At 38.7% G+C, this 20,390-nt stretch overlaps 2 protein-coding genes across 2 annotated transcripts; both read right to left on the reverse strand.

The window, feature by feature from the left end:
* Window positions 1–2,256: 2,256 nt before the first annotated feature.
* On the reverse strand, window positions 2,257–13,460 carry LOC143745628 (uncharacterized). The gene is made up of 6 exons (XM_077237756.1): window positions 13,292–13,460; window positions 11,953–13,208; window positions 10,106–10,229; window positions 2,782–2,897; window positions 2,556–2,675; window positions 2,257–2,477 (listed from the first exon to the last, which is right to left on the reverse strand). The coding sequence occupies exon 2, from the start codon at window positions 13,198–13,200 to the stop codon at window positions 12,103–12,105; it is 1,098 nt and encodes a 365-aa protein (XP_077093871.1). The 5' UTR covers window positions 13,201–13,208; window positions 13,292–13,460; the 3' UTR covers window positions 2,257–2,477; window positions 2,556–2,675; window positions 2,782–2,897; window positions 10,106–10,229; window positions 11,953–12,102.
* Window positions 13,461–14,369: 909 nt separating this feature from the next.
* Window positions 14,370–20,165, reverse strand: LOC143745629 (uncharacterized). The gene is made up of 9 exons (XM_077237757.1): window positions 20,107–20,165; window positions 19,935–20,028; window positions 19,488–19,832; window positions 19,274–19,391; window positions 16,316–16,407; window positions 15,853–15,988; window positions 15,488–15,556; window positions 14,993–15,166; window positions 14,370–14,389 (listed from the first exon to the last, which is right to left on the reverse strand). The coding sequence occupies exons 1-9, from the start codon at window positions 20,163–20,165 to the stop codon at window positions 14,370–14,372; spliced, it is 1,107 nt and encodes a 368-aa protein (XP_077093872.1).
* Window positions 20,166–20,390: the final 225 nt, after the last annotated feature.

Consider the following 20,390-nt stretch of genomic DNA (forward strand, 5'->3'; position numbering starts at 1 on the left):
TTAAAGAAGGTACTGCAGTGCTGTGATACTCATATATTATGTCATTATACAGATTTTAAGTCATTATACAGAGAATGTTTTGACAGGATCATACAGACATCAAGAATCAGCGTATGAATCGCAACAATGGTGACAATGAAAAAAAATCTGATCAACTCTGAACTACTATAAAGAGATTCATGTGTCGATTATTGATGTCTCTATACTCCTGAAAAATAAACCAGTTCAAAACATTTTTTTAAAATAAATATTTCTCAAATTTCAGATTGTTACGGAGCCCCCCTAGTCCCACTTTGTAAAAAAAAATTTTTTTTTACTATCTCGTGGCCTCAAGATAGTAATTCGTGGCCTCAAGATAGTAACTCGTGGCCTCAAGATAGTAACTCGTGGCCTCAAGATAGTAATTCGTGGCCTCAAGATAGTAATTCGTGGCCTCAAGATAGTAACTTGTGGCCTCAAGATAGTAACTCTAGCCTCAAGATATACTAACTCGTGGCCTTGAGATAGTAACTCGCGGCCTCAAGATATACTAACTCGTGGCCTTGAGATAGTAACTCGCGGCCTCAAGATAAGTGTATATAAAAGGAGAATGCACAATGGAGTAGCTTTTCTCCCCAAAGCAGAAAGTGCACGCTAAAGCTGCCACCCGCTTAAGGCACTTCTTGTCAGGCTAATAGCTATGGATAGAGAGCATTTGATAAAGTTGAATTTTAATTTAGGGATGCGTTACCAGGATATACTGAACACACTTGCTTTGCAAGGGATTATTGTCAGTAAAAGGCAGTTACAGGAACACTCCACCGTTTTTTGAAATTGGGGTTATTCACTGTCTCCCCTACATTTAGATAGGTGGGCAAATGCATTTTTGTCTCAGTGCATCCAAATTGTCTTAGTCTGGCAGCGCCACCGAAGTAGCAGGCGAAGCACTGATAAATTTGTAAAATCTGACCATCAGAATGAAGATGCCACAGTCATTCCCGTAAGGTTGTGAAGGAAGTCCCTATTTCAAGAGAAAATAAAATATGATCAGCTCCAAAACATGACATATTCAAATCATTCACTTATTGGTTGGAAAACACTGCTTAAAAACTATTACCTCTATGTCCACGCCAGTTCTCTCTGTCCAAATCCCATTCACCCGACTTTTTGCAAAGTCACTAAGAAACCAAAATCAAAAATGTAGTCTTACTAAATACATAAATTCAAGATACTCACAGACGGTTGAACATGGGTACAAATGAGTACAAATCTTTATCATGCATTAAATTTTTAAAAAAAAAAGTATATATATATATATATATATATACACACACACACACACACAAGGACCAAGGAACATGGCCAGAAACACCAAAAACAGAACATACTGTATACGGTCAGCAGAACAGGACCATTAGGTAACATCTATAGGTCAGGGGAACGTGACCGCCAAATAACATGCATTCCTCAGATGACCTTATAACATTTTGATATCCCTCATGTTGAAACCCTTGTGGTTTGTATGGATATTTGGAGTCCAGTAACAACATTTCTTGTTGTTGTGGTCTCAAGACCTATAGAGAACATGCACTCTTGATGAAAAGTAGATAACTTATAGTGACAATAGAACAATGAACTAGCAGACTAACACTCCCAAATTTAGTGAACTCTAACCAAACATTACATTGTTAGAATTCAAAATATAAGATTAACATTTTAATATTATTTCATTGTCTATGGTTAACCAGTCACCAACTGTGTCAAGTATAGATTAAATCCTTGCCCAGTTGACAAGGGCTGTGGGCAGAGCATTCCACCAGGAAAGTGATATTATCGATTAATGATGTGTTGATATGAAACACAGGCCAATAGCATATTAAACCTATGTTTATCCTCATGGCTTGTAATATACACAATAGGAACTAAGTTTGCATAAATTACGAACAGCGTGTAGTGCCCAGGGGTCCACAATGGAATAATCAAGGCATCTTTCATGTGCGAATTCACCTAATTACAAGAGGCAAACAAATTGTACAGTCATGTACTAAAAAGATGATGGTGGTTAAATACTGCTCAACACTTTTATTGATGTAACTGAAATCCTTACATGTCATCCTTACTTCTACTTTAATTTAGCATACAGACGACATACATAGTTGCTAGAGCAAACAGGACTCAGTGATTTGCCCAAGTGTCACCCTGTTTGCAAAACCTATGTGTCCCAATAAAGCAGCAAACTGACATTCACAGTCTGATTTCACGAAAACTGTTTCTTACCGGAAAACTGGAAAGGGGAGATTGATTAATGGGTGGGAGCCAAGTTGGAGGAACATAGAGATCAACGATGAAAACGTCTTTTCCCCGCAGAATGTCAATCATTCCAATAAGATAAATGCCTTGAAATGTATTTTTTTGTCCCCTCCAAATTTACAGTAAATATAACATCGAACCTGCAACTGTAGAATCTCTCTGAGGATCCTAAAACATCCATTTCCGACCTATAAATGAAATATATTATTTATACGAATCATTCATATAAGTGTATTTGCTGCAAGTACTCATTGTGTGTTTCCGACCGTGGATTCCATTTCTTTTTTCAGGCCGAGGGTTTGAAAGTCTGGTCTGGTGATGCATGTTACTCCATCTTTCACAATCAGCTCATTCCCGGGCTTACTCTGATCCAGGACATAGTTTATCTGAAAGTTTTGAAAGAAAACACTAAAATTATGCATGACAAAATAATGCAAAACAAAGATTGTGAGATACATATGAAAAGGTGTTTGATATAAAGTTCATGTGTACCAACTGCTCCTGAAGAGAATGATGTCCCAGAGTCCAGCATGATCGAGAAGGCTTGAGGTTTACTGGTAGAATCAACTCTTGACAGTGCTCACCACACTGGTTTTCAGGTTCTGTTGCTGAAATTAGATAAATGTTGTTGAAGACATTGTTAACTCATTTGATTGAGTATACATTTATCAGTGTACATTAATACATACTTGATGCATGTCATTGAGTACTCAATTACAATTTAGGAACATAATGAATTTACTTTTTATAAACAAACAGTTTAACCTTGTACATAAGTTTTTCAGATAACAAAACATCTGTAAAGAACCCAATTTTGCATATGTGTGGTCTAAAAATACATATGCTTTAATATATGCTTATACACATACTTAGTCTCCACTTTTTAAGTATCATGTTTGTTTTTGTCTAATGTTGCAGGAACAAAAAGATAATTATTAAAATAATAAATAAAACATCAGCCCGGTTTTTGAATTTGTTGCGGTTTTTGAATCTGTTTGTTGAGAACCTTTGAACAAAGTCAACAAATATTCTACTCAAGTAAAAGTACTACTACTTCAATGAAATTTTACTTAAGTGCAAGTAAAAGTACTGGTCTAAAAATCTACTCAAGTAAAAGTAAAAAGTAGCTCATTTAAAATTGACTCAGAGTAAAAGTTACTGAGTTACTTTTTTAACAGCGGGGGTGGGGTGGGGGACCCTCCCGTGTAGGGTTGTAATGGTATAAGATTTTCACAGTATGGTAACGTCTCAGAAAATATCACGGTTTACAGTATAAATCAATTGTTAAATAAATAAACTGTATTACTAAATTATGGGTATTATTATTATTATCATCAGTTAAAATGACAGTTAAATTAATGAAAACAGGATTTTTTTTTGGTTGAACAAATGCTTTTATTATAACAAACTTGAAATAATTTGTTTGTTTATTAAAATTTCAATAAAACATGTCTAATCTATTAAATTCGATAATTAATAATGAATTAGATTAACAAATTATTTTTAACATTAATAATTTATTAAAATGTTTAAGAATAATATTGTCCTATGAAATGTATTTTATTCAGAAAATGAATGTTTCTTTTTATTAGGGGTGTAACGATATTCGAACCAAACCGAAGAACCGCGATACAGAACCCACGATTCGAATGGCGATACTCTCATGGCGTACCGAACACGCCCCGCCCTGCAAGCTACCCCGGCCCCGCCCAGCCCGGCTCATTGATTGGACCTCGAATCAGTGTTGCCAAGTCCGCTTATTATAAGCGACTTTGGGCTTGTTTTTCTGTAAAGTGGCTTACAAATATTGGTAGTCGCGGGTCGCGTTTTTTTTGGGCTTGTTTCTAAAGTGTAGTTGCTTATTTGAGCTTGTTCTCAGCTCGTTATCAAGCAGATATTTTCTATATGTTATTTAAACGTCGGAGTTTGTCTTGCCTGTTCCCTCTGTCTCTCCCCTTTCCCTATACACAGAGTTATTTCCCACATCCTGCTTCTAATTGGCTCTGACCCAGATGGCAATGAGTACTAGCCAATCAGAGGCAGAGCAGGGCAATCGTTTTTTTTTCTGGTTAGGAAAACGTCAGTGAGTGACGTTTAAATGAAAATACGTGCGAGTCGCGACTGATGGTGACTGGACTGTAGGAGAGTTTTTATATATAAATTATATTTTAGATATTATAGATATAGATATTATAGTTTAATATTGTTTAACCCTTTAACTGTCACTTCCCCTTTTTTCGCATAGACATGAAAATCCCTATTCAAACTTAAATGGTTGTAATTCAAGAATGCTTTGGAATATAGACCTATGGTTGGTCTTGTTTTAAAGAAGACATTTGCCAGATTAATGTTGAAGTGAAGTATTATGAAATTATGAAAGTGAAATAGAAAAAAAGTTATACAAGTTTGAGTTCGCCACAGGCTTTCCTCTAATGCCACAGGCTTTCCTGTTCCGGTTGGAAGGGTACGCTGGCGCGTTTTGGCTGCCGCTCCTTTCATCCGTTTGTTTGTTTTTATTGTTTTTATTATTATTATTGATGAGCATTTATTAAGAGTTTTGGAGTCTGCGAAGAATGCCTATTTTATCGTGAGGAGGAATTACGCTTCACCCGTTGGATTACTGCTTCTACGATGTGGAATTACGTTTCACTCATTGGATTACTGCTTTTATCACTGACTGTTCTTCGCTGGAATCGCCTCTTCTGCTGTCCCTCCCAGGATTTGCACCACTGTGAAGTCCCGGCTGGTGTGGACTTCTCCAACATGGCCCTAAGGTACACTGTTCGCCAACTGTCGAACCTCAAGGGTAACTTTTATCTGGCGAATGACACATACACTATCTGCAGTCATGCTGGAATACTACGACCGACGCGTTATATTCATCGCTCGTCAAGACGCAGCTTTTCCTTCTCATCTGTTGCATCCTCCGTTGCTTGTCCTGCATTTCTGCGCAAATCCCAAACGCTGTTGGGCAGGCCTATGGGGGTTAATTCCAACAACTTGTCGTTTCCCAAGCGCGAGGTTGCTTCTCTGGTTTTAACTGCTCCCCGTCTGGTAAACTCGGCGCTTTTCAATACACGATCTGTCAATAACAAGGCTATGATACTATCTGACATTATTACAGAACGTAAACTGGATCTTGTGTGTCTAACGGAAACCTGGCACAAAGAGTCTGATGGTGTTCTCTTTAATGAACTTACTCCTGCTGGATATGGCTTATTTGATCTCCCGCGTTCCTCCGGAAGAGGTGGGGGTATTATTGTGCTATATAATAACCATCTCAGCTTGAGTCCTGTGGTTGTTCCACAGTTTAACTCATTCGAATGTCTTGTTTTGAGTGTACCTGCGCACATTTCCACTGCTATAGCTACAGTCTACAGGCCTCCCAAGAAAAATAAAGACTTTCTATCTGAATTTGCAGATATGTTGTCCTTGCTATGCCTCAAATTTGAGAGAACTTTAATTTTGGGGGACTTTAACATCCATATGGACAAAAAAGATTCCATAACAACAAAAGAGTTTTTATCTTTATTGGAGTGCTTTAATTTGAACCAGCTCGTGGACTGTCCTACACATAATAAAGGCCATTCTCTTGATTTGGTGATTTTAAACGGCTCATTTGTGTCACAGTTGTACACCTCAGACTTGGGGCTGTCTGATCATCTGTCTATCTTTTTTAATATGGAACTGCCTGATATAAACACTACCTCTTCTCGCATTATTAACTATCGCAAATGGAGATTGATTGAACCCTCTGATTTCTCAGATTTTATTGGTTCTTCCTTGAACGCATTTTCTTCATCTGATGCTCTGGAGGACAAAGTTCTCATGTTAAATTCTGTTCTTTCGTCTGGCCTGGACTTATTTGCGCCATTGAAATCACGTCAGGTTTCCTTTGGGCGACCCTCTCCTTGGTACAATGAAAACCTGCGTGCTATGAAGACAGCCTGTCGTACAATGGAGCGTAGGTGGCGTATGTCTGGCTTGACTGTCTTTCAACAGGCTTGGAAAGATCACTTACTTGAATATAAGACCCAAATTGTATCGGCCAGGTCTGCTTATTTTGCACAGATAATTGATAATAATCAGAACCACCCAAAACAATTGTTTTATTCTATTAACAAACTTCTTAAATGTAATAGTTATTCAACTGCTCCAGCTTCGACTCACCTCTGTAATAGGTTTCTTGATTTTTTTAGCTCAAAGATTGATAACCTCCGTAAATGTATAATTTCTACTCTTCCTTCAGCTTTTTCTCACACAATCACTCCTGAATTTTCTGGTACCCCTCTATCAAATTTTTCCATATTGGACCTTCATTCTCTTTGTAATGAGGTTTCAAAAATGAAAGCTGCCACTTCCATAGTTGATCCTGTACCAACTTGTCTGTTCCAATCATGTTTTGTTATTTTATGTCCTATTGTGCTGAATATTATAAATGATTCTCTTTGCACTGGTGTAGTGCCAGAAACATTTAAAACTGCTGCTTTGACTCCTGTACCAAAAAAAAAAGACACAAACGTTGACAATCTATATAATTTCCGTCCCATTTCCAATCTTCCCTTTCTTGCCAAAATTTTAGAGCGAATTGTTGCTATTCAATTGCACTCCCATTTAGCTGCAAATAATCTCTATGAGCCCCTTCAATCAGGATTCCGTAAACTACACAGCACTGAGACAGCATTAGTTAAGGTTACTAATGACTTGTTAATCGCTTCTGATTCCGGCAGTCTCTCTATTTTTATTCTTCTTGATCTTAGTGCCGCTTTCGACACTGTTGATCATAATATTTTACTTGCTCGGTTAGAATCTGTTTTTGGTGTTTCTGATACTGCGCTAAGCTGGTTTAAGTCCTATCTTTCTAATAGAAAGCAGTTTGTTGCTATGGGTGGTTTCAGGTCTGCTATTGGTGTAGTGCATTCTGGTGTCCCTCAAGGTTCTATCCTGGGCCCTATACTTTTTAACATATACGTTTATCCTCTTGGTCAACTTTTAAAATCACTTGGACTCAGTTTTCACTTTTATGCAGATGATACCCAGGTTTATATACATTCAAAACCTGATGTAAGTGTGGCTGTGTCTCATCTTTCCTTTTGTATCTCTGAGATAAAAGAATGGATGTCTAGAAATTTTTTATGCCTAAACAGTGACAAGACGGAAGTAATGCTCATTGGTTCACCTCACCAGCTACGGAAGGCTGGTTCCCCCACTTTTAGTGTAGAAGGTTCTACACTTAAATTTCAGACTAAATTAAAAAATCTGGGGGTGATATTTGATAATAATTTGACTTTTGTTCCTCATGTTCAGAGTACTGTCAGGACATCATTTTTTCATCTCAAAAATATAGCCAGATTACGTCCCATGTTGTCACTCCCTGTGGCTGAAAAGCTAATTAACATTTTTGTATTTTCTCGTATCGATTACTGTAATGCTTTGTTGGCTGGGGTTTCAAAAGCTACCCTTAACAAACTTCAGTTGGTACAAAATTCTGCCGCTCGAATTCTGTCTGGAAACAGGTCAAGGGATCATATTACTCCGGTACTTGAATCTTTACACTGGCTCCCTGTCAGATTCCGTGTTGATTTTAAAATCTTAATGCTTACTTATAAGGCCTTGCATGGACTGACACCTCATTATCTAACTGAACTTTTAACACCCTACACACCAGCACGTGATCTCCGTTCTTTGGAAGCTGGCCTTTTAATTGTTCCGCATACCCGACTAAAATCCATGGGTGATAGGGCCTTTTCGTCGAATGCTCCAAAACTCTGGAATTCCCTGCCTATTGAGATTAGGCAAGCAGAAACTCTTAGTGTTTTTAAATCATCACTTAAAACTTATTTGTTTAGGGTAGCTTTTACATAATTGTTGAAAATTGTTGTATTATTATTATTACTCCTATATTTCATAATGTTTTTATTTTGTATTTTATTAAGTTTTTCTGTCAGTAATGCATTGTTTATTTGTTTGTTTTATTATGTTCTTGTGAAGCGCTTTGAGATACTTTTTAAAGGCGCTATATAAAATAAAGTTTATTATTATATTATATTATTATTATATAGTTTATGAAAATGAACAATGTAAAAATATAATTATTTATATTTTATATAAAATATATATATTACTAAATATATTTTACTCTAAAACTGCCAGAAAATGTAAGCCAAAAATCTGAAGAAGTTGTGTTCCAAATTTTAGGTTATCTCAAAAAATGAGCTTTCAGTAAGATTTTATTTGACCGCAGTACCAACATTTTTCACTAGATGGACAGCCAAGCTTCATTACAGAAGAAAAATAAACTACCGTGTGCACAGTTTTACAAAACTAGGCACAGTTTACCAATCTGTCCACATGGATGTTAATTGACAATCTGTACCCACAGTTTAAAACTATCTGTCACCACGGATTGTAACAGTAGCGGCAGCGCGGAGTAAACGCGAGTAAACGCGATCATCTCTTCCTCAGTTACAGAATAAACATGAATGGACACCTGAAGGTATGTTGAAAAATACAGTATACTTACTGAAAGGCATCATAACACGTGTAATCGCTCAATCAGTGTTTCAGCAGCGCAAAGACGTCAATAAAACTGCATAGCTTGTCACTAGCATTATATTTACCTCAGCAGGAAGTGATTAAGTGTCCACAACTTGTTGGTTCCTAGAGAAATTAACTCTTGCACTAAATAAATGCACAATATTATCCTATATATTATATTTTACTTATCCTGTTAATTATATCTTGATTATTTAAAGTACGTTTAAAATATCTTTAATGAAAATGACAGCAACTGTGTAAATTATTATATTTCAATAACAAATTAAAGTAAAGTTAATGCAAAACTGCCTAATGTTCAGTTTACATGTTTTCATACAATGTGTTGGGTGTTGATTATTATATCTAAAAAATAAATAGCATCTAAATTTAGGCTCTGTTGTTAACCTTTAATGTTATAGTAATGTGCGGCTCCCTATACAGCATTAGCAGATTTTTAATCCTTGCAAAACGTTTAATTGTAATTGAATTAATTTAAAGACAAAGACACCATTTTTTCATTAAACCACTGTTTACATTTTTTTTTAAGCTTTCTAAACCGAACCGAACCGAGACATCAAAACCGTGGGAAAACCGAACCGTCAGTTTTGTGTATCGTTACACCCCTACTTTTTTTGATTTAATCCAAATATATTATCAAAAACGGTGGTAATCAAATGTAAATTTAAACTTGTGTCCTTTTATTTTTTGGGGAAGCGCTGCAAAAACAGATTTACTAAATGAAACCATGGACAAAAAAAAATATTCCTGTAAATAATGTTCAAATAAAATGTATTATTATTGTTGTTATTATTATTATTATTTTGAGAAGTAGGCTACGTTCTATTGTATGCCTACAATAGTAATATATTTCTGTCATAATTTCTCCAAGTAAAACCGAACTTTTATTTTGACGGGTTGTGAAGACCTGTTTCAAAGTGTAAAATTATGAAAATGCTCATTAGGCGTTCTCTCAGAGCAGCTCTGGAAATGTTCATGTATTCATATCCTCAAATTGTTTGTGAGACGCTGAAAACACCATGAACGTCACGAGTACTTGAGTATGTAGTAGACAAACGCAGCTCAGCAGAACAAACTGTCAGAGATCAGCCAGGTTCCATCACCACACAATCACAGAGATCACTATCACCTGAGTATTAATCACCACACACCTGCACGTCATCAGATCCTCTTCACAGTCTGTATATAAGCACTCGTCATCCAAAGTCACATTGTCTGGTCTCGTTTATAGATGTTCAGACTCTCTTCAAGACAGACTAACCTGCTATCCAGCAATCTCTCCTTGAACTCCAGCGATCTCTCCCTGATCTCCGACGGTCTCTCCATTCCTCACCTCAGGCTCCTGCTATCTTCCTACGTTCTCCAGCGATCTCTCCGTCCCTCTCCTAAAGCATCAGAGATCCATCTATTACCTTCTCTATCACTCATCATCACCAGTGAGGACAGTCTATTGGTATTTCCATCATCCACCTTCCAGCACTGTCATCTATTTCCTCTGACTGTGTTTACTTATCATCTGTTATACCAATAAACATGTTTATCATCAATTCACCTGTTTACTCTGGAGTCTGTTCCGTAACACAAATATATATTTACATGCAGTATTTTTGTGCTTAGCTTAAATATTCACAGACCATGTCGCGATTGGATTTATTGCACAGTTCTACTTTCCATGTATTCATCCATCCATTATTTTGCATGTTTTACTTGACATCTGCATTAAGTGAATTCCATTTTCATGACTGGATTCCGGGATTCCCTTTGCATCACGTAAATCGGGACATACCTTTATCTGCAGGAGGGATGGTGTCCTATATCCTCTTTTTGCAGCCACTTTGCGTCCACATTTTTTGCAAATTGGATATCTCTCCTCGAGGACAACCACGCTTTTTTTCTACTTTTCATACTGGCCATAATTCGCTTGGCGCTTAGCTTTCAGCTTCAGCTGGGTCTGCGTCACCTTTTTTGCGCGTTTGTTCTCCCGCCCTTCAATCAATTCAGTAGTTTCCGGAGTGTGTGATTTATTTTTTTTCCCCCTTGTATTATTTTTTACTCAGTAACGGATATGATTTCAAATGTAGCAAAGTACAATACTTCAAAGAAAACGTACTTAAGTAAAAGTACAGATTTTAAAAACTACTTTAAAAAGTAGAAGTACACAAAAAAACTACTCAATTACGTAACGCGAGTAAATGTAATTCGTTACTTTCCACCTCTGCTTACCGGTACATAGAACTGCCGGGCCATAGTCATTGAATTCAGTGTCTGTCACAAATGTCTTTCTGGCTCTTTTGATGAATTCATTGTTAGTCCTTTGATTGTGGTGGTGTACAATGCTTCTCAAAAGGAATATATTTGTTGCTGGTGCTGCATTATTCAGGAAATAATTGTTTTTCCTCATTTGCGAAAAAAAATGTTCCACAACTTGGCTATTTATCTTCCCAGCAAGCTCAGGAACCAGAGAAATCTTCCTCAAGATGTCCCTTGGGTCTTTGGTGTTGGACTCATGAAACGTGTTGTACAACACAAATGGCGCTTTTCCACTGCATGGTACGGTACGGTTCGGTTCGACTCGGCGCGGAACGGTTCGGCTCGCTTCGCTTTTCCACTGCGTGGTACGACTCGACTCGGTACGGCACGGTTCGGTTCGCTTTAGCTCGGTTGCTTTTCCACCGCAGTTAGTACCCCTTCAAAGTGGGTGGGACTGATCGTTTTTTGCGCCGCCTCTATTGCCACCGTCTCTCCCATTGCTCGCAGGTCGTCTTCCGTAGATAGCGTCCATTTGGTCGAACCACTTCCAGGTTCTCCTGTTCGCACCACTCCGGCCGTTGTGATCCTTTATGGTTCTATAGTCACTCTTAAGTTTTTTTAATTTGTCCCTACACTGTTTGTAGGTCCGGTAATAGCCGGACAGTGGAAAATGCAGTGGAAAAGCGCCAAAGCGTGCCATACCGAACCGAACCGTACCATGCAGTGGAAAAGCGCCAAAAGTGGTCAGCAGTTTTAGTTCAGTGGTTAGTTAGTTTTTTAAAAAGCTTGTCATTTGAATTGAAAAAAATTAAAATTAGAACTAGATACAAAGAAATATGGGATTGAATCCACAATTACTTGACACAAATCCCCGTCCAATCATCTCCAGGGACACTGCGTTCCAAAACGCCTCAATGTTTACCATTCCTTTGAAATCCTTCGGTGTCTCTTCAATGTCACTCACTATAACAAACACAATGAAATATAAAAAAAAGTGCACTGAATGGTTTAGATATTTGTCAAGTATGTCATATTTGCAAAAGTTACCAGCCATGGAAAAAACTCTTTCCTGGTAAGTGCTGTTCCATCGTCATCTCCAGTGACTGATGTCTCAGCCTCTTTCCTGGTAAGCGCTGTTCCACCGTCATCTCCAGTGAGTGATGTCTCAGCCTCTTTCCTGGTAAGTGCTGTTCCATCGTCATCTCCAGTGAGTGATGTCTCAGCCTCTTTCCTGGTAAGTGCTGTTCCACAGTCATCTCCAGTGAGTGATGTCTCAGCCTCTTTCCTGGTAAGTGCTGTTCCATCGTCATCTCCAGTGAGTGATGTCTCAGCCTCTTTCCTGGTAAGCGCTGTTCCATTGTCATCTCCAGTGAGTGATGTCTCAGCCTCTTTCCTGGTAAGTGCTGTTCCATCGTCATCTCCAGTGAGTGATGTCTCAGCCTCTTTCCTGGTAAGCGCTGTTCCACAGTCATCTCCAGTGAGTGATGTCTCAGCCTCTTTCCTGGTAAGTGCTGTTCCATCGTCATCTCCAGTGAGTGATGTCTCAGCCTCTTTCCTGGTAAGTGCTGTTCCACAGTCATCTCCAGTGAATGATGTCTCAGCCTCTTTCCTGGTAAGCGCTGTTCCACCGTCATCTCCAGTGAGTGATGTCTCAGCCTCTTTCCTGGTAAGCGCTGTTCCACAGTCATCTCCAGTGAGTGATGTCTCAGCCTCTTTCCTGGTAAGCGCTGTTCCACCGTCATCTCCAGTGAGTGATGTCTCAGCCTCTTTCCTGGTAAGCGCTGTTCCACCGTCATCTCCAGTGAGTGATGTCTCAGCCTCTTTCCTGGTAAGCGCTGTTCCACCGTCATCTCCAGTGAGTGACGTCTCAGCCTCTTTCCTGGTAAGTGCTGTTCCATCGTCATCTCCAGTGAGTGATGTCTCAGCCTCTTTCCTGGTAAGCGCTGTCAGGGTATATCCTGGTAGTAATGTTTGGAGCTCTTTGCCAGGTGCAATACAATAGCTTTTACTTAAATGATTGATTAACCTATTCTTATGGGAAAAAAAAGATTTACAAACACAATGAAAGTGAGCCTGTGCCTTGCAACCAAGGCTGCACTTGTACATGCAATAGCCTGTGGAAACAAACACAAAAAAACATTAACTACAGATTCAAACAATATACAAATGGTGTGTCATATTGAGAAAATGTACCCACCTCTGTATTTTACAGATCTCGCAAGGTGAGCCTTTAAATGAATGATTACACGGTATCTGTCTGTGGGTTTAAAATTGTTTGAATTGCACAGCGGGCAGTGATACCGGCTGCAGCACTCTGTGCATTTCTGTATTGGTGGTAGCTCCGTCCCTTTACACACACTAATGTGATTTGCCTAAAAGAAGAGGGAAGTATTAATAGATTGTTTACGTAATAAGTATAGTGACACATATGAAATACCAGTAGTACCTTATAATTCATAAGAGTTTACAAAAATCCAATAACTTTCCAAAAAAAAAAAAGGAATTGAACAATGTAGGTGAAAAGTTGTGTGTGGTAGATGGACTGTAAAAAATAGTGAGGTAAGAAAAACCAAAAAAAACTTATATAAATGTTAACATTCTCCTATACAAAATATGTAAAATGGTAAATGGACTGCATTTAGGCTATATAGCGCTTTCAACAGACCCATGGCCACCAAAGCGCTTTAAACATCATCATAAACATATTAAACATCAGGCATTTACACGGGCATAGGGAAAAGTACTACTTCAACAAAAAACAAAAAAAACATAGCTAGCTAACAAACTCTCGTGTGCATAGACAACCTAGCATTTTAGACTATTCTCTGCCAAGACTGTTCTATGAGATCTCGTTAACTGGGTACAATCTTCACATATCCAAGTGAAAAAAAACGCATTTACAATATTAAATCATACCACTCAAAGAACGATTTAATTGGAAAATCTATTGTAGCAACCTAGCTCTAGAATTGAGGCACACCAGAGTTCACTAATACCTTTAAAAAACACGACACAGTACCTTGAAAACAAGATGATTCTTTTTTACTAGCTAGTTTGTGCATTTGAATTCCGACATGACCTATAAATCATCGACAGTTTATTATTTTTTTCTTACCGCTGACATCTGCATGGCGCGTCAACTTTGAAAAGTGAATGACGATATGGAAATTACGTCAATTTGAAAAGTGAATGATGATACGGAAATGACGTCTGCTGTCCATCCACTGGTGTCCAGCCACTGGTGTCTAGCAAGAAGTGAGTCTGCGGGGCTACAGCTAGATGCCTCTCATGTAGCCTGCAAGACAGTCAAATGGATAGTGGATACTAGACAATAGACAAAGTGATGTGATGGTTGGGGCAGCGAGAGACTCATGCTGAAAAGTCCATTTCTCCCCTACCCTTCTGTGTGACATTGAGTTGCTGGTTTGCCCTGGGGACAAAGGACCTCCTCAATGTTGAACATGACAGAAGCCTTCTACTGCAAATGATCCTCGGTTTGTTAAATGATTAACTCCAGCTCCATGCCAAACACAGAGCCAGCATTCCTTCCCAGCCTGTCCCAGCAGCCCTCTTCTTAATGCTGCCTCCCCCGCACACCACAGCATAAACAAGGACTCTGGCCATGTTTAATCTTGCTCAGAGTCACTACTGGTATGGTATTCCTCAGAATCACTATCAAAGTTAATTTCTGTTTCAGTCAGGACTTGAACATAATAGTTATTTGCATGCTTTGCCAGGCTGTTGCTTGCTTGTTCTTCATCGTCAAGCTCCGTAGACCTTGGATACTATCTTGAAGCAGGCCCCACGTCTCACCTTACATGTTAAAACACGTTGAGCCTTTATTAATTAGAAACTTTCCGAAATATTGTAATGTATGCCAAGTATAACCAATACATACCTGATGTCACATTAGAAAGCTGGGATGACATCTGCTTCAGGGTGTCTGCACGGGTGCAAAGAGACTTCCAATGCTTGTTCATCTCTGCAATAAGAATCCTCTTCTCCTCCTCAAGTCTCCTTACTGCCATCACTATGTCGAACGCCTTCCTCTTTGTCCTTAGATCTACAGAGTCTGGAATACATTGATGAAACTTAAGTCGGTTGTATTTAAGATTAGGATTTAAAGATTTTCTGGGGTTACAATCGAGGCATGACAGATTTTGTGCCACTATGTGACTATTTCACATAGTCAACGCAATTGTGTACACTTGAACACTTGTACTCTTCAGATAGAATGGTGTCCAAGGTCAGTTTTTCTGCATTAGGAACCAAGGTGTAATACATTTCCACTACAGAATTTACATTTATTTTTCCTCCCTGATCTTTCGGCGGATCCGGGCACGTCCTATGCATCCATCACTATCTTTATAAAGACGCTGGGACCTCCTCTTACCACTTGCCACCAGCTCCTCAATTCGGCTGGCAACAGCAGCAACATCAGCATCATTTGGGGATGTTGTTGCTGAGAGGAAGAAATGAAGAGATAAGTAATATGATTCTTGATTCCATCCATAAAAATTAATTCTGGTGTATGAGCAAAATAAAGCCTCAACAATATTTTCATATTTCTCTGTAACTGAGGCTACACTTGTAGCTAAGGTTGAGTAGAGTTAGGTTAGTTAGGTTCTTTATTGTCCACATCTTTTCCACACGTCATCAGCAATCAGAGTATGTGCTCTTTGACTACGATTACAATGAGCCTCTTTGGAATTGCAGCAAAGCTTAGTCAGAAGTGATACATCAAGCACCATATCAAACAGTATAAAACAGTATATTCTACCTTCTGGCCACTCATTATATCAATGATCCAGCTCTCCAGTTTATTGTCTGTGATGTCCATTTCCGTTTTCACGGCCTCCAGGTTATGCAACTGGCATTGCAGGGCTATTGTGGCCTTCAAACATAAATGACAATGAGGCTACAACTTTGACTATTGTTGATAAGGATTGTAAAGTACCTTCACTATTAGAAAACCACATACAACACTGATTAAATATACAGTATATTCATATATATGTGGACTATCAATATATGTGGTGTGAACTTTTAATATTTTATATCAAGACACTGAAAAATACAATTGACAGTACACATGCAACCATCCGTATATTTAATTGTAATGAAGAATATCTGGGCAAGTCTTCCCTATATTTTTAATATATGCCACTTTATTTTACAATATCGCTATGCATGTTGCATAAGGGAAAACTGGAGTCTTTACCTTCCGATATCGGCGGGCAAGGGTGGAAGCCAAGTTGTTAAACTTTTGTTGGTTCCAGCGCATGGCCATGACCGTCAGCATGTCTATGCGTCCTGCAAATAAAATAGGATGATGGTATTGTAATCGATCCATCCATTTGTGTTGAATATTGCAGTTGATTTTAAAGACAAGTTTAAGTGTAGACTTTCACCTTCTGCATCCTTTTGCACTTTGAATCTAAGCTAATTACGCTGAATTCTTTTAAATCTGTGTTATGTGTTTTGATTTATAGACCCCCAAATTTTCATGGGGATTTTATACAAGAGTTCTCTGAACTTTTATCTGGTATTGTCCCTTCTTTTGACAATATTCTAATTTTAGGGGATTTTAATATACATGTGTGCTGCCCTTCAAAGCCCCTGGTCAAAGAATTTTTAAATTTAACAGAGTCATTTGATTTTTTGCAATGCGTTTTGGGTCCAACTCATGAACGTGGTCATACGCTTGACCTTGTATTATCTAAGGGATTCTCTGTTGATAGCGTGAAGATTGTCGATACTGTTTTTTCGGACCATAAGACTGTAATTTTAAGTTCTAACTTTCCTTGTGGCGCGCCGAGTAATATTGCTTCTGCCTCGGTTTCATCTCGCATACTCAATCCATGCACAGCTAGTAGTTTTTCAGCTGCTTTTAATGTCTCTTCTTTATTTTCCTTGATCGAGTCACACTCTCCCTGTATGGGTTTGGAAGAGTTGGTCGATCAGTTTAATTCTTCTTGTTTAGAGATTTTAGATGTGGTGGCTCCTGTCAAAGTCAGGGGAAAAAAAGTCAAATCACAGCCCTGGTTGAACAGTACTACCCGCGCTCTTAGGCAGGAGTGTAGGAGGGCTGAACGCAAATGGTCAAAGATAAATTACAAGTCTCTTATGAGATTTTGAAGAACCATTTGAACGAATATCAAAGAGCTGTTAAATTGGCTAGATCAAATTATTTTTCTGATATCATCTCCAGAAACTGTAATAATTCTAGAGTACTTTTCTCGACTATAAATGCTGTTCTTCATCCTACCGCTACTCCTTCATTCACTCCTTCTGCTAAGATGTGTGAAGAGTTCTTAAACTTTTTTATTGGTAAAGTTGATGGAATTAGATCTCAGATTTCATCTGTTGTCAATGATTGTATTGCTCATGTTGACCCTACGAACCAATTAACCTGTTTTATGCCTGTTTCTTTGCAGCAGCTTAATGATATAACTGCTCATATGAAGCCCACCAGGTCTCCTGGTGATGTGCTTCCTTCTTCTCTGTTTAAGAAGGTACTTGATTCAATTGGCCCCAATATTCTGTCTATTATGAATACTAGTTTGTCATCTGGTGTTGTTCCGGTTAGTTTTAAGCATGCGATTATTCAGCCCCTTCTAAAAAGAAACGGCTTAGACCCCTTTGACATGAGTAGTTTTCGTCCGATTTCAAAATTGCCTTTTATTTCGAAGATACTGGAAAAAATTGTGCATGCACAGCTTAATGACTTTTTAATGAGGAATAACATCGCCGATAGATTCCAGTCAGGTTTTAGAGCTGGTCATAGTACAGAATCTGCTCTTTTGAGGGTCTCTAATGATATCCTACGAGGTGTTGATTCTGGAAACCGTGTTGTTTTGCTTTTGTTAGATCTTACAGCGGCATTTGATACAGTTGATCATAACATTCTCATTGGTCGTCTTAGGAATCAGGTTGGTATTCAGGGCTTAGCCCTGAAATGGTTCTCTTCCTATTTGAAGGATAGGACTTTTTCAGTCAGTTTAGGGGATTATTTTTCTTCTGTTGCCCCTCTTGTGTGTGGGGTTCCACAGGGCTCTATACTGGGACCAATTTTATTTTCCCTTTATATGCTCCCTCTAGGCTCGATTTTTGAGAAATTTGGGATTCAGTATCACCTGTATGCGGATGATTCTCAAATTTACTTACCACTGCAACATGGGCATAAATGTGCAATTCAGTCTCTCCGTGCATGTTTGGCCGAAGTTAAGTGTTGGCTTGCGAATAACTTTCTCCAATTAAATGAGGATAAGACCGAGATGATTTTATTTGGAAATAAGGGCTGTGTGGATGATGACTGCCTGGGGTTGTTTCCTGGGAAAAAATTGTCTAGCGTGAGGAACCTTGGTGTCATTTTTGACTCTGAGCTTAAATTTGACCGGCAAATCAATGCTGTCGTTAAGAATAGTTTTTTCCATCTTAGATCAATTTCTAAATTGAAATCTATCCTTTCTTTTGACGATATGGAGAAGGTTGTTCATGCCTTTGTGTCATCCCGTTTGGATTATTGTAATGTATTGTATCTGGGTGTGAGTCAGGCTTCTCTCTTCCGCTTGCAGCTCGTTCAGAACTCAGCTGCCAGACTTTTAACGGGCACTAAGAAGAGAGAGCACATTACTCCGGTTTTAATTAAATTACATTGGTTACCCATACGATACAGAATTCAATACAAAGCTTTGTTGTATGTTTTTAAGTCTCTGCATGGCTTAGCACCTGAGTATGTTACTGATTTAATCAGCCGCTGTCAATCAAGTAGATCTCTGCGCTCTAATGACCAATTGCTTCTCATGGTTCCGCGATCCCGTTTGAAATGTAAAGGTGATCGGGCATTCTCTGTTGCAGCTCCTAGGCTCTGGAATGACCTTCCTCTGTCTGTAAAAACTTGTCCTTCATTGGGTGCTTTTCAGAGTGCGCTTACAACTTACTTGTTCTCTTTAGCATTTGACAATGCTTTGTAAGTTTTTATGTCATATGTTTGCATTGTTTTTATGTCTTTGTTTTTAAATTTTATTTTTTATTTTATACCTTCTGTACAGCACTTTGGTTCCACTTGTGGTTTTGAAAGTGCTCTATAAATAAAGTTGAGTTGAGTTGAATATTCTGAGCTTTATATTTTCAGAGTCAAAGTAGGCTCACCATTGTCATCAGGATCAAAATTTACCTGCTTTTGACATGTGCTTTGCGGTAACAGCAATCCTCGAGAGGATGGCGTTGCACTGCTCCACCTCTTCCCCAAGAGTCGAACCAGCCCCCTCCTGATATGCTCCACTCCATTTTACCTTTAAAAAAGACAAGAAAAAACAAAACCTAAGTGGCAACAACCTTATTCAGGTTTTCAGGGAAAGAAAATGTCATGGACAATCATTTTTTCTTACCTCACATTTGAAATCATGAGCTTTGGCATGAAAAACAGAGAGAAATGGCCTCATGGTGAGGAGATCCTGAAGCTCAGGGCATTTCTCTGTCACTCTCCGGAGGTAAGGCCAGTACTTGCATGCCAGATCCATAGCAAAAAATGTCACTGGCTTACAGGCCATTTGCTTTTGGAGGTACAGGGGGTAGGCAAAAATCTCCCCCCTGAACATATTGAGGGCACGAAGGAGAACCCCATGACCACATACAGCGAGTTCCAGATCCTCCTCGTCTGTTTTTCCTGAGGACTTCTGAGACGTTTCACACGCCGCTGACCACTGCCCTCCACAGACACCTCTTCCAGACACCTAAAACATGGAAGATAGTTAACAGTCCAAACTTGTTCAAACAAAGTCCTCTCTAGGACGTGGTGTTTTATAGGTAAATATAGTGAAGTTGTGCAAGTTTACATGACTGGTTGAGGTATGGACATAATCCACGAATCTTGCGACATCATCATCATTTGCGATGAACACGCCATCAAAGATGGCTTGTTCCTCCAATCTAAATAAGAGAGATACATATTAACTTTAAATATTCATTTAAAAATTCATATGATGCACACACAGGATTTGTAAGTACCTTGCTGCACTCTTGAATCTGTAGTGCTTGAGGTTTCCATCAATGGATACTGCAAGCATGTCTGGGCTGCACGCTGGGCAGTCAAAGTGGTCCTCCTGGCATAATTTGTCCAATTCGAATCAGACAGCCTCCCACTCCAAGAAGCTTTTGCGGAAGCTGTCTGCTGTGATGTTTCCGCTCTATTTCAAAGAAGAGAAATGCTCTAAATGGATACATTTCTTGATGTTTGTACTAATTTCGTAACCACTCTTTAGAATACATATCAAAGGAAATAAACAATGTGT

Source organism: Siphateles boraxobius, unplaced genomic scaffold (genome assembly GCF_051911475.1).
Source record: "Siphateles boraxobius isolate OS27281-9 unplaced genomic scaffold, OSU_SipBor_1 208, whole genome shotgun sequence".
In the NCBI taxonomy this organism is placed as follows: Eukaryota; Metazoa; Chordata; class Actinopteri; order Cypriniformes; family Leuciscidae; genus Siphateles; species Siphateles boraxobius.

What these genes read in the sequence shown, in the direction of transcription:
- LOC143745629 (XM_077237757.1), bottom strand. Translation starts at nt 20,165, where the DNA reads ATGCTTGCAGTATCCATTGATGGAAACCTCAAGCACTACAGATTCAAG. An exon ending in TCCATACCTCAACCAGTCAT is followed by an intron (nt 19,833 to 19,934) that starts GTAAACTTGCAC and finishes TCCATGTTTTAG; the next exon opens with GTGTCTGGAAGAGGTGTCTG. An exon ending in GCTTTCTAATGTGACATCAG is followed by an intron (nt 14,390 to 14,992) that starts GTATGTATTGGT and finishes ACTGTCTTGCAG; the next exon opens with GCTACATGAGAGGCATCTAG.
- LOC143745628 (XM_077237756.1), bottom strand. Translation starts at nt 13,200, where the DNA reads ATGTACAAGTGCAGCCTTGGTTGCAAGGCACAGGCTCACTTTCATTGT.